This window comes from Rosa rugosa, chromosome 1 (assembly GCF_958449725.1).
Source record: "Rosa rugosa chromosome 1, drRosRugo1.1, whole genome shotgun sequence".
NCBI classification, from domain to species: Eukaryota; Viridiplantae; Streptophyta; class Magnoliopsida; order Rosales; family Rosaceae; genus Rosa; species Rosa rugosa.
In genome coordinates, this window is record NC_084820.1 from 22,247,066 (window position 1) to 22,260,599 (window position 13,534).

Sequence of the window (13,534 nt, forward strand, 5' to 3'; positions counted from 1 at the left end):
AGCTTTGGCATGAAGACTCCAATGTTGTCTCTGTTTACGTGATTGATGTTGATGACTGGAGGTACCCGTTGATTGATAGCCTCGAGAGAAATAAGCTTTCCGATAACCCAAAGCAACGCTTGGACATAAGACGAAGAGTACCACGCTTCTTCTACTACAAGGAGACTCTTTATCGACGATCATTCGATGGATTGCTCCTTAGATGTCTAGGGAAAAAGGAAGCTGCTAAGGCTATGGAGGAACCTCATTCAGGAGTATGCGGAGCTCACCATTCAGGTCCTAAGCTCCATTTCAAGTGAAGATGATGGGTTACTATTGGCCCACCATGGTTAAAGATTGCATGGAGTATGCACAAAGGTGTCAAGCTTGTCAGTTTCATGCAAACTTCATCCATCAACCACCAGAGCCATTGCATCCAACGATTGCTTCCTACCCCTTCGATGTGTGGGGACTTGATGCTGTAGGGCCCATAACTCCAAAATCCTCCGCCGGTCACTCATACATTCTAGCGGTTACGGATTCCTTTTCAAAGTGGGCAGAGGCGATGCCGCTTAAGGAAATAAAGAAAGAAAATGTTGTAGACTTCATCAAAGGGAATATCATTCAACGATATTGTGTTCCGCGCTGCATCATCACAGACAACGCCAAGTACTTTTCCAATAGTGCCATGGAGAAACTCTGTGAGAAATATCACTTCAAGCTACACTTTTCTTCTATGTACAATGCCCCCGCTAACAGATTGGCTGAGGCATTCAACAAGACATTGTGTAATATTTTGAAGAAGGTTGTCAGCAAAACAAAAAGGGATTGGCATGAAAGAATGGGCGAGTTGCTCTAGGCCTATAGAATGACATATAGAACTCCCACAAAAGCTACACCTTACTCCCTTGTATATGGTGTTGAAGCTGTCTTACCCTTGGAGAAGCAAATTTCATCTCTGAGGATTGCTTTACAAGAAGGACTAACTGATGAAGAGAATGTTGAGTTACGTCTTCAGGAGTTGGAAGCCTTAGATGAAAAGAGACTTGACGCGCAACAGCACTTGGAATGCTATCAAGCTCGAATGTCACAAGCTTTCAACAAAGGGGTTCGGCCCCAATCCTTTCAAGTTGGTGACCTAGTGCTTGCCGTGCGCAGACCTATCATCATGACACACAAGACTGGTCCTAAGTTCAAGTCAAAGTGGGATGGACCTTATGTCGTCAGCGAAGTCTACACCAATGGAGCCTACAAAATTGTGGCTGAAGATGGCCTGAGAATTGGCCCCATAAATGGAAAGTTCCTGAAGAGGTACTATGCTTGAAGAAAGTAAGAAGACGCTCCTAGCCAGCACATGGCACAAAAAAGGGGTTCGACCCCGATCCTTTCAAGTTGGTGACCTAGTGCTTGTCGTGCGCAGACCTATCATCATGACACACAAGACTAGTCCTAAGTTCAAGTCAAAGTGGGATGGACCTTATGTCGTCAGCGAAGTCTACACCAATGGAGCCTACAAAATTGTGGCTGAAGATGGCCTGAGAATTGGCCCCATAAATGGAAAGTTTATGAAGAGGTACTATGCTTGAAGAAAGTAAGAAGACGCTCCTAGCCAGCACGAGCCTAAACTGCACATGGCACAAAAAAAAAAAAAAAAAAAAAGAGTGTTGAGTTGAAAACCAGAAAGGGATGCTCAAGCAAAAAAAAGGACCAAAAAAAAAATATATTACTTCATCCATAAACCTTTGAACTACGTGATGACTTGATTCCTTCATTAGAAGGATACGTAGGCAGCTTGGGAATAACAATCTCAAGTTCAGTCAAATCAAATAAAAATAAAAGGTTTGTTTACCATTCATAAAGTAATAAATAGAAAAATACTTTATTTTCATAATAAGTTATGACTGTCAAAGTTTGACTTATTACAAGTAATAAAGGAGAATGAAAACAAATCATCATAAACTACGAATGGAGAACAACTCTTCACACCCAAGTCAAACCCTTAAAGCTATTGCGGTGGCTCTCAAAAATGTCTCGCAATGATTTTGTGGTCTCAAGCTCTGCAGTGGTCACCTCAGGGGTCTCTTTGATTTGAGTCTTCTCTTTTTCTAAGTCAGCAAGCTTCTTCTCCTGTAGTAGAAGTCTCTCGTCTAGTAAAGTCACTGTTTGCTCCAATCTTCGCTGCTCCTCCTTTAATTTCTCCAAAGACTTGAGTGCAGATTGGCGATGATCAGAGTCAGCTTGACGAATTGAAGTGACCTTTGCAATTTCTGACTCTGTGTCAGCCAGACGTTGATTACGTGTGCCTGGAGTAGCCTTGCGTGAGCAAGCAAGCTGTGCCAGGTTGTATTGGTCAGCACTCGTCAACAATCCCTCAACATTGCCCTTTACGGATGAAGGATCAATCCCATAATGGTTAAGCTCAGCTATCAGCTTGTCAAGTTCCCCCTTGCTGGAAAGAATGGTCTTTGAGGAGTGCTTCATTATCATATCCTCAATTTGTTCACAAACTGTGGTAGCAGCTTGTTGACGAATATCAAGAAGTCTTTGACTAGCATTTATAATAGCAGCTCCACCAAGAGAGGCCTCAGAAAAGGCTATGGTGTTCAGAGGCTTGGGAGGATGCACCTTGGTAAGTAGACCCTACCACACACAAAGTGGAGGAATCCAAGCGCTTAGGATGTTCGCGTTCTTCTCTTCGCGAGTGCCTGACGATGTACACAAAGCCTAACCGCTTTCAGTGGACCCTATCACGCGCAAAAGTGGAGGAATCCAAGCGCTTAGGACGTTCGCGTTCTTCTCCTTGTGAACCATCAAATACGTAAAGCCTAACCGCTTGTAGCGGACCCTACCACGAGCTAAGGTAGAGGAATCCAAGCGCTTAGGACGTTCACGTTCTTCTCCTTGATGTCGACAGACACGCAAAGCCTAACTGCTTTGAGTAAATTTTCCCACGATCAAAAAGTGGAAAAATCCAAGCACTTAGGTCGTCTGCTTTCTTCAATTGTCGCCAAAACCTTGAATATATATATATATATATATATATATATATATATATATATATTGAAGTACATGCGGAACTGTGCGACATTAAAAAAAAGGTGACATCATGAAAAAGGGGAGAGAAAAAATATATATAATTTCAGAATCGTGCAATATAAAAAAGAAAAAAAAGCATTAATGTCATGGCATGTGAAAGAAAGATGATTAGAAGGAAAGGATAAATCATGGAATTATGCTTTCATTAAATCAAGGCAGGTTATGACAATAATAAAAAAAACAGAAAGTCATACCTCACCTTGATGATTTGCGGAGCCCAAGGCAAGAAATTAGCAGCAACAACCAGGAAATAAAGAAAGCATAACTAGGATTCTTCAATTATCACCACAATTCTGAACAAAGAAAAAAAAAAAAATATATATATATATATATATATATATGTTAAGCAATTGTCAGCGTACACATATACGGTGCGATATCAAAAAAAAAAAAAACAGAGAGGCGATGACGTTAGCAAGACAAAGAGGATGTGGGGCATGTGAACCTGAATGATAATTAATCATACCTTTTTGCATGTACGATGTGGAAAAAAAAACTGCACTGCACGTGCATATGTCTATATATATATCTATACTATTATTAAGAGAAGAGGTTTTGTTAGCCAAAACTGAAAATTTTGACAGGTTTAACCCTAAAAAATTAAAAAACTTTGACAATAAATTAAATCATAAGGGTAAATAGGACAATTATAAAATAGATTTTATTAAGAAAATTGAAAAAAATTATCCCACAACCTCCACTTTTCTCTCTCACTATTTTCTCTCTGCAATAACAGATCTATTTCCTTTTGTAGATAACTTTTTTTTTTTTTTTTACAATTAAAATTTTTCTGCATGTGATTGCAGACTAGTATATATAAAAAGGATGAATCATGAAATTATGTCAGAGTTTGGAACGGATAGCACATGCAATCTATCAAGGCACATGCATATATATGAATATGTTCGTATTGTCAGGGCATGGTGCATATATGTCCCTATCATATCAGAGGGTGGAACATGGATGATTGGATGATTGAATAAACATATAAAAGAAATAATAGTAAAATAAAGGCTACACGGGAATCTGTAAACATGGATGATCGGACAATAAATCAATGGGTATCACAAACCTATTTTGCCGCTACCACCAGATCGCTTGCTCGCGTCGTCTCAAGGTTCCAGAAGAAGAAGCAAAACTGTAGCAGCAGGTCCCTGTCAGAGAATAGAGAAAGAAAAAAAAGTAAGCACTAAGCACAGGCTGTATCGATTATTTCTGAAATGAATGAATGAAGACATATCACCTTAATTGCAAGATATTATTCTGCATTTCTGCAACACAAGGTCAAAAGTCAACGAAGCAGGGAAATTGGGAGCCACCAGCCGAGTTGAAGAAGACAGGTTGGAAAAGCAAGTGTGAGGAGGTCTTTATTTATAGGGGCCGTGACCATTTACTCAATTTTAGCTTAAAAATTGTTCACTTTCTCCACTGAGAGATTTTTAACCTCACTTACCAAATCTAACATCTTTTGACAAATTTTTTTTTTTTGGTGTAAATGGGGTACAAAGCCCAAAGAAAACAAAACATAACTAGTTAGCCAAAGCTGTTACAATACTCCTAGGTCTGGCAACACCAGCTATGTCATCTAAGACAGCTTGAATAATGGAGTCTGGAGGTGTATAGAAAAAGCAAATTCCCAAGTCTTGATTGGTGCTTGTCTTGGCAAGAATGTCAGCCACCTTGTTCTTTTCTCTATGTATGTGATTAATCGTATAATGGTCAAAAGATTGCAGCAAAATTTTGCAGTTGGATATGATTGTTCCCAAAGGGTGAAGGTCTGCTTTAGTACTATGCAAGAGATTAATAAGCACAGCAGAGTCAGATTCTACCATTATTTTCTTGATTTGACAAGCAATAGCCATCTGCAGACCAGAAAAAAGGCCCCATGCCTCAGCTTGGAGAACCTCCCCTTTCCCAATATTTCTCTTGAAGCCAGCAATCCAAGATCCAGAATCATCTCTAATAACTCCACTTGCACCAATCAGACCCCCATTTGTTCTAGATCCATCAACATTGAGTTTAAAGTAGACAGGTGGAGGATTTTGCCAACCAATTAACTCAGTTCTCACATTAGGATGCACCTCACTCCTGTTTCTGGTGGCTTTCTCCGGGTACCTCACACAGAATGCTATACCGTCTGGGGTACCGATGCACCTCCTAAATCCTGTGCCAAGAACACACGCTTAGAGGGATAAACCGTACCGGACGGTTTACACCTCTCCGATGCCTGAGTGAGAAGCTAATATAGATGTATAGTAAGTAAATAGTGGACAAAGGAGTTATTACCCGTAAAAGGTGGTTGTGCTAATGCCTTTATACTCGAGCATGTGAAGGAAGTCTCCCCCATCTTCGATGTGGGACACTAGTTGTTCTTCTGATGCCATATCAGTCCTCCTGTTATGTGGATAGTTGGGCTGTGCTGGCCTTGCCCAGGGCCCTGGGTGCCCGGGGTGGCATCCCAAATGAGCCCCGCCATGGTGGGTCGTGAACCCGGCCCATGGCATAGTACATGGGAGTACCGATGGGGCCCAGCCGATAGTGTCAAACTTAGTTGAGACTTCCCTAGTATGTACAAGTCCCCCAAGTTCCCGTTCAAGATGTTTCTTGGGTGGGGACTTATTATTGTCTCGGAAGTTTGGCACTAGTGTGCCTATAGGGAGTCCCCCAAGTTCCCGTTCAAGGGATATCTTGAGCGGGTTACGCTGTAGGTAGCTAATCTACACGCTGCGATAGGGTGAGGGTTGAGCCTCCGGTACCCCATGGGGTAGAGAGGACTTGGTACCCGATGGGGTAGAGGATGTGAGCCTCCGGTACCCAATGGGGTAGAGAGGACTTGGCTCTGATACCCGATGGGGTAGAGGATGTGAGCCTCCGGTACCCAATGGGGTAGAGAGGACTTGGTTCTGATACCCGATGGGGTAGAGGATGTGAGCCTCCGGTACCCAATGGGGTAGAGAGGACTTGGTACCCGATGGGGTAGAGGATGTGAGCCTCCGGTACCCAATGGGGTAGAGAGGACTTGGCTCTGATACCCGATGGGGTAGAGGATGTGAGCCTCCGGTACCCAATGGGGTAGAGAGGACTTGGTTCTGATACCCGATGGGGTAGAGGATGTGAGCCTCCGGTACCCAATGGGGTAGAGAGGACTTGGTACCCGATGGGGTAGAGGATGTGAGCCTCCGGTACCCAATGGGGTAGAGAGGACTTGGCTCTGATACCCGATGGGGTAGAGGATGTGAGCCTCCGGTACCCAATGGGGTAGAGAGGACTTGGCTCTGATACCCGATGGGGTAGAGGATGTGAGCCTCCGGTACCCAATGGGGTAGAGAGGACTTGGCTCTGATACCCGATGGGGTAGAGGATGTGAGCCTCCGGTACCCAATGGGGTAGAGAGGACTTGGTTCTGATACCCGATCGGGTAGAGGATGTGAGCCTCGTGGTATTCAGTGGGGTAGGCGGTGCATGTCAGCCACGTGGGGCAGACAGTGCAATAAATGCCCGTCCCCTCAACTGACGGTTTTCGAGACGTGGGACACGTGTAGTGATCTTGCGGTTGAGGTCTTTTCGTCTTCAACGGCCCTGATGCTTTGGAGATTGAATTTAAGAGGGAAACAGACTGTTCCCTTCTCACTTTTTCCAAAATTCTGAGAATTTGCGAGTTTGCTTTTTTTACCTTCTCTCTGTGTGCCTCTGTTGCTGTGGGGAGTGAAGACGAAAGCCTTGAGGTGCGATCACAGAGAAGGCCTTGGCCGGATTAGCGACTGCAGGAAAAGAGGTAAGAGAATGTGGTTTGGTTTTTGGTTTTTCTTGTGTGTTTCCGTTTGGCATGTTTTTTTCTGTTTTTCTTGGGTTTTTTGTGTTGCGTTTCTGGGTTTTTCCTGGGTTTTTTCTGGGTTTTTTGTTTGTTTGCGTTTCTGGGTTTCTCAGAATAAGCAATATGTGAAAGTGGGTAGGGATTGCTACGGCCGATTGAGTGTTTATGGACTTTGCTTGAATTTCTGGGTTTTTTCTGGGTTTTTTTCTGGGTTTTTTGTTTGAAGTGGGGAGTGATCCGCGCTTCACCATGGTCTTAGATCTGGCTAGGCTAACCCTTATGCTTCTGATTCCAGATACATCGAGTTTTGAAGTCCCCGGTATCGTAGTTAGGATGGAATCAGAAACCAAGGGTGGGGATGCGGGATCGTCGTACCAGTCCTCTGCCAGGCAAGCTGAAGTGGACATCGATCGGTACTTAGCGCGAGTAAGTCAATTAGCAGAGAATACCGGATCCTCGACTGGGGTGTTCTCGGAGAGCAGTGAGGAGTCCGACGAGGGTGAGAGCGAGGGAGGGTCGGCGGAGGCCCCGGTAGTCACAGTGGCAATTCCCGAGGGCATACCGAAACCTAGGTATACACTTGCGGACGGGACCGTATGCGACGAACCCCGGAGAAGTATGACGATGAAGGAGATCATCGCCATGCGACTGAAGTGGGGAATACCGGATACAGTGGAGCTTAGGCCTCTCAAGGATGGAGAGATGGCCGCAAATCCTGCCCCGGGGTGGGTGGCGCTGCACGAGAACCAGTTCCACCAAGGATTATCGCTACCTCTGCCCCCGTGCCTACAGTATCTGCTGCGGATGCTGAACCTGTCACCGGGGCAGTTGACCCCGAATGCTATTCGTCAAATATACAGTATGTTGGCCATGTGGGACTTGTGCCAACAAGGGTGGCCTTCCGTAAATGAATTCCGCGCGGTGCACAGGGTCCTGTACTCGAGGAAGCTGTCCTGTGCGGGTACGGTGACATTTTCTGCTAGGGACTACGAACCACTAGTTACCGATATGCCTTCCTCGATGAGCAAAAGGTGGAGGAACAAAGTATTTCTAGCCGGGGGCCGGTGGCAAATCAAAAATAAGAAGTGGCAGCTGACCGGTACCTTCCAAGCCATCGGGGACCAGGCCTACAGTTTGTCCGAGGTAGAAAGGAAGAGGATAGCCCGGGTATATGCCGTTTGGAATGAGAAGGAGAGGAGCTCTTATAGATTCATCCGGCACTCTATACTCTATAGGCTAGGACTAGGATGGCTTCCCGGTGAGGCTGAAAGGCTTTTTTTTTTTTTTGCATGTCACCCTGTCCTTTTTCCTTGACTAACTTCGAACTGATTGCAGTGAAAGCACCGAAGAGGAAACCCCGGAAAGGAAAAGAGGAGGACAAAATGGATGATAATCAGCTGATGGATATGCTGATGGGGCAGGGAGAAGACGCCCTTCATATTGAAGTCGACCTAGGGTCGAAAACTACGGGTCGGTCCGTTGAAGAGACCCTACTGGAGCTTACAGATGCGGGGTATGGGGAACCTGATCCTGAAGCTCCCGCGACCCAAGTCGTGCAGCCGTCGGTTGCTGACGTCATTACCATCGCTGATACCGGGAAGGAAAAAGCACCGGCCTCCGTATCTATTTCCTCCCGCTCCACTGGGAGTGATGAGGCCTTGCTTCCAGGTGAGAAGAAGAGATCTCACAAGCATCGGCACCGAAGCGAGAAGCATGAGGTGACGTACACCGGCTGGGACGTTAAGGGTTCCGGTGCTAAGAGACAGAAGAAGGATCACCCGGTACCTGAGTCGTCGCCTTCGCTTGCCCTGTTCTCTCCTGCCCTTCCGGTAATCCCCAAAAAGCCCATCAAGCAGCTGCTGAGTGAGTACGGGGTTGCTGATGAGAAGTTCGTGCGGGCCATGCTTAGTGACCTGAAGGACATTGATCTCGACCGGGTGCGGGCCAAAGACAATACTCCCAAAGAGAATCGCTGTATTGCCCGGGAATCCATGATGTGGGTACGAGTTTGCTTTACCCTTGTAGCCTTTTATTACTATATATACATTTTAATCGGTGCGCTTGCAGGCACTCTTCAATGTGTACGCGGTGGATGCCAGCGAGGAAGATACTCAACTGAAGGAGGAGGTTAGCAATCTCTCCGGGCAGGTGAAGTATCTTCATGGCGAGAAGGCCAGGCTGGAGAAGGAGCGGGACTCCTTGAAGAAGAAGATTGAGTCTTTGACTCCCCTGGTTGCGGAGATGGACGCGGCTAAGCAGCGGATCGCGGAGCTTGAATCTGAAATCTCTGAGGCCCGGGAAGAGGTGAAAAGTGCCCGGGACTCCGAAAAAGAGGCTGCGGAGTCTGCCACATCCTGGAAGGAGAAAGCAGACTACCTGGAGGAGCGTCTTCCCGCGGAGAAGCATGAGGCTGTAGAGGAGTACAAGGCCTCCGAAGAGCTCATTGCCATGCTGGCTGCTGCCCAAGACAAAGCTGTTATCATGAAGTTTAAGGAATGGGTGGCGGCCGGGTACTTGGACGAGGCCAAATTCAGGCGGGGCCTTCTTGAGAAGAAGAAGAAAGACAAGGATGCTGCGGCCAGGTCTGGTGCCGGTGGATCCCAGAGTACCGGTGGGGAGCAGTAATACTTGGATTCCTTTTTTTTTTTTTTTTTTTTTTTTTTAGAAGTTATCCTTGCCTTGAACAATGGCGTAATTCCTGTGCTTGGTAGTCCAGGCTTTTGTGGATTAAAATTTTTTGAATTTGAATGGGAATTGGAAAGGAATTAAAATTTCTAGGATTTTGTACCTTAAGCACTTACTTGCATCACTTATTACCGGAATAGAGTAACTGACAATAGCTATGTCCCGGCATGTCCGGGGTAGGTAAAAAAATGCTAGAAATGGTCTGAATAATTCATTTTTCCATTCAAATACCACATGGTGGTTAAATACAAAATGAGTACCCGATGGGTAGCTTGCCATAGCTGTATGGTCGAAAAGCAAAAGCTAGGACAAGATGCTCCCGGAGCTACTTGTAATAGTACCGCAGGCGCTGGGTATTCCATGGATGACGGGATACGACTCCGTCCATGTCCCGGATGAAAAAGGTTGCGGGGCCTACCTCTTCAATGATCTCGTAAGGGCCTGTCCAGGATGGATCCAGTCCCCGGGGCTCTGGGTAGACCTGCTTCATGACCCAGTCCCCCAACTTCAGTGTGCGGGATTGTACCTTGGCATCGTAGTAGCGAGCTATCCTCCTCTTGTTAGCCAAGTTATGCATGTGTGCCACATCCCTTCGTTCCTCTAGTAAATCGGCATCGAGTTGTAGGCCTTCCGAGTTGGTACCCGCATCGAAGTATTCGATCCGGGGACTCTGGACCTGTGTTTCAATAGGGAGTACCGCTTCTGTCCCGAAAGCCATGCAGAATGGGGTCTCTCCGGTGGCCTCTGTTGCCGTGGTCCTGATAGCCCACAACACCTCCGGGAGTTTAGCAGCCCAAAGGCCCTTGGCATCGTCGAGCTTCTTTTTCAGTATCCTCTTGATGATCTTGTTGACAGCCTCGACCTGACCGTTGGTCTGGGGGTGGGCCGGGGATGCATATAGAATCCTGGTGCCCAGGTTCTCTGTGTAAGCCCTCAACTCATCATTGTCAAACTGGGTACCATTGTCCGTGATTATGGTGTCCGGGACTCCAAACCTGCAGTAGATGTTCTTCCACAGGAAATTTTTTACCTTTTCCGTGGTGATGGCGACAAGAGGTTCTGCTTCAACCCACTTTGTTTGATAGTCCACAGCGACGATGGCGTATTTGAATTGTCCCACTGCTGTGGGAAGTTTACCAATCAAGTCCAAACCCCACTGACAGAACGGCCACGGTGCAAGGAGGATGGAGAGGGCAATGGGCGGTGCCCTTGGGATATTTGCATACATTTGGCACTTGTGGCAAGAACTGGATATTGTTTGGGCTAGGGCCGACATGGTTGGCCAGAAATATCCTGCCCTTAGGGTCTTGTGTGCGAGAGACCGGGCTCCGGTATGGTTACCGCATACGCCAGCATGTATGTCCTTCATTATTTTGTGACCCTCCTCCGGCGTTACACACCTCAGACTGGGGAAGCAGTGACCTCTCCGGTATAACTTGCCATTCATGATCGTGTATCGAGCTGACCTTAACTGCAGTCTTCTGGCCTCGACCTTATCATCCGGTACCAGGCCGTCGACCATGTATTTCAAAATTGGGTCCATCCACGAAGCTGTGTGATCCACAGCGAATATTTCTGACACAGTTTTAGACGTGCTAGGTCTCTCGAGTATTTCGACTTTAGTGGCTCCATAGGTAGGACTTGGGGAAGCTGATGCAAGTTTAGCAAGGGCGTCTGCCTTGTCGTTTTCTGCCCTCGGTATTTGGGTAAAAACGTAGGAGGTAAATCTCTGCACTAATGCTCGAGCCAGAGCCTGGTAAGAGGACATGTGGGGCTCCTTTGCCTCGAAGTTACCGCTGACCTGGTTCACGACTAACTGGGAATCACTGAAAATACTAAGGTGCTGCACCCCTAGTTCCCGGGCGATCTGCAGACCTGCTATGAGTGCCTCGTACTCTGCGGTGTTGTTGGATGCCTTGAAGGCAAATTTGAGGGCGTACTCGTAGACTTGATCGTCCGGGCTAATTAGCAGGATACCGGCTCCGCTTGTCCTTTTGTTGGATGCGCCATCCACATATAATCGCCAAGTGCTTGGTGGAGGTGGATCCGGGGCTTGTGGTTCAGGTGATTCCCGAGAAGGGTTATGGGAGGGAATCGCCTCAGAAATAAAATCTGCCGCTGCCTGGCCCTTAATAGCTGTCCGGGGTTGGTACTTGATATTGAACTCTCCCAGCTCGATGGCCCATTTAATTAACCTGCCAGATGTCTCCGGTTTCTGCAAAACCTGCCTCAGCGGGTGATTAGTGAAAACGGTGATTGAATGTGCTTGGAAGTAATGCCTAAGCTTCCGGGCCGATACCAGGAGGGCCAGTGCTATTTTTTCAATGTCCGGGTACCTGGATTCTGCACCAGTGTACCCCTTTCCAGCATAGTACACCGGGTACTCGCAATCGGAGTCCTTCCTAATCAGAGCTGAGCTTACAGCCGTTGAAGATGCCGCCAGATATATGTAGAGCATTTCTCCTGGAACAGGTTTGTAAAGTAGAGGTACCGCTGATAAGTACGCCTTCAAGCCAATAAAAGCAGTCTCGTGCTCAGCTGTCCAGGCTATTACCTCGACGTGCTGGGTTTTTAGTAGTTTGAAGAAAGGAGTACACTTGTCCGTCAGCCTGGAGATGAACCTTGACAGGGCGGCCACCTTGCCTGTAAGAGATTGGACCTCGTTCCGGTAGGTTGGGGATACCATGTCTAATATAGCCTGCACCTTCTCCGGGTTGGCCTCGATCCCCCTGTGGCTAATGATGTACCCGAGAAACTTTCCTACCTCGACCCCGAAGATGCACTTCTGCGGGTTAAGCCGCATACCATTGCGTAATATGATGGTGAAGACGATTGACAAGTTGGTTACGTGGTCCTCCGGAGTTAAACTTTTTACCAGCATATCGTCCACGTAAACTTCCATGATGGTACCGATAACCTCCTCAAACATAGAGTTGACGAGTCGCTGATAAGTGGCACCTGCGTTCTTTAATCCGAAAGGCATGACCTGGTAACAATAGAGACCCTTGTCCGTGGTGAAGGCAGTGTGCTCCTCGTCTGCCGGGTTCATTCGAATTTGGTTGTACCCACTGAACGCATCCATGAAACTGAGTAACCGGTACCCAGCAGTGGAGTCGATTAGTTGGTCAATTCGCGGGAGCGGGAAGCTATCCTTGGGGCATGCCCGGTTGAGGTTTGTGTAGTCCACACACATGCGCCATGATCCCTGAGATTTCTTTGGCACCATGACCACGTTGGCTAACCACCAGGGATACGTGACTTCCCTGACAAAGTTGATGGCCATCAACTTCTTTACTTCAGCCTGGATAGCCCGGTACTTATCGTGTGTGAAGGCCCTCCTCTTTTGTCTTACCGGTGCTGAATAAGGGACAATACTAAGATTGTGCGCGGCTATCTCCATTGGTATACCGGGCATGTCCTCATATGACCAGGCGAATGCAGATGAGTTTGAGCGGAGGAACGAGATCAACCTTTCCCTGATAACCGGAGACAGCTTAGTACCTATCTTAACAGTCCTGTCCGGGAACTGCTCTGATAGCACCACCTCCTCAATGTCCTCTACGGCACCGGGCCGTTCTTCGTCTGAATCGGTATCATCCCTGGGATCCTCGTACCTGTCCTTCAGAGGGTTAGTAGCCACGGGCAACATCTCAGACTTTCCCCTACCGCGAGATACGGTCAATGAATAGCATTTCCTCGCTGCGGCCTGGTCACCCCGGATCGTAGCAATGCCGACCGGGGTTGGCACTTTCATCATCAGCATGTGACCTGCAATGAAGGTTTTCAGACGCCAAAGTGCCGGTCGGCCTAGGATAGCATTATAGGATGAGATGCAGTCCACCACGATGAACTCTGTTTTGATGGTTGAACAATTTGGGCTTTCGCCTACCGTGATCGATAAGTAATCCGATCCGAGTGGTTGGACGATATCCCCTGAAAAGCTAATGAGGGGCTCATTAT

General features: G+C 47.1%; 1 protein-coding gene across 1 annotated transcript; it reads left to right on the top strand.

The window, feature by feature from the left end:
* The first annotated feature begins 325 nt into the window (after positions 1-325).
* LOC133724588 (uncharacterized) lies at positions 326-838 on the top strand. The gene has a single exon (XM_062151349.1). The coding sequence runs from the start codon at positions 326-328 to the stop codon at positions 836-838; it is 513 nt and encodes a 170-aa protein (XP_062007333.1).
* The last annotated feature ends 12,696 nt before the right edge of the window (positions 839-13,534 follow it).

What these genes read in the sequence shown, in the direction of transcription:
- LOC133724588 (XM_062151349.1), top strand. Translation starts at nt 326, where the DNA reads ATGGTTAAAGATTGCATGGAGTATGCACAAAGGTGTCAAGCTTGTCAG.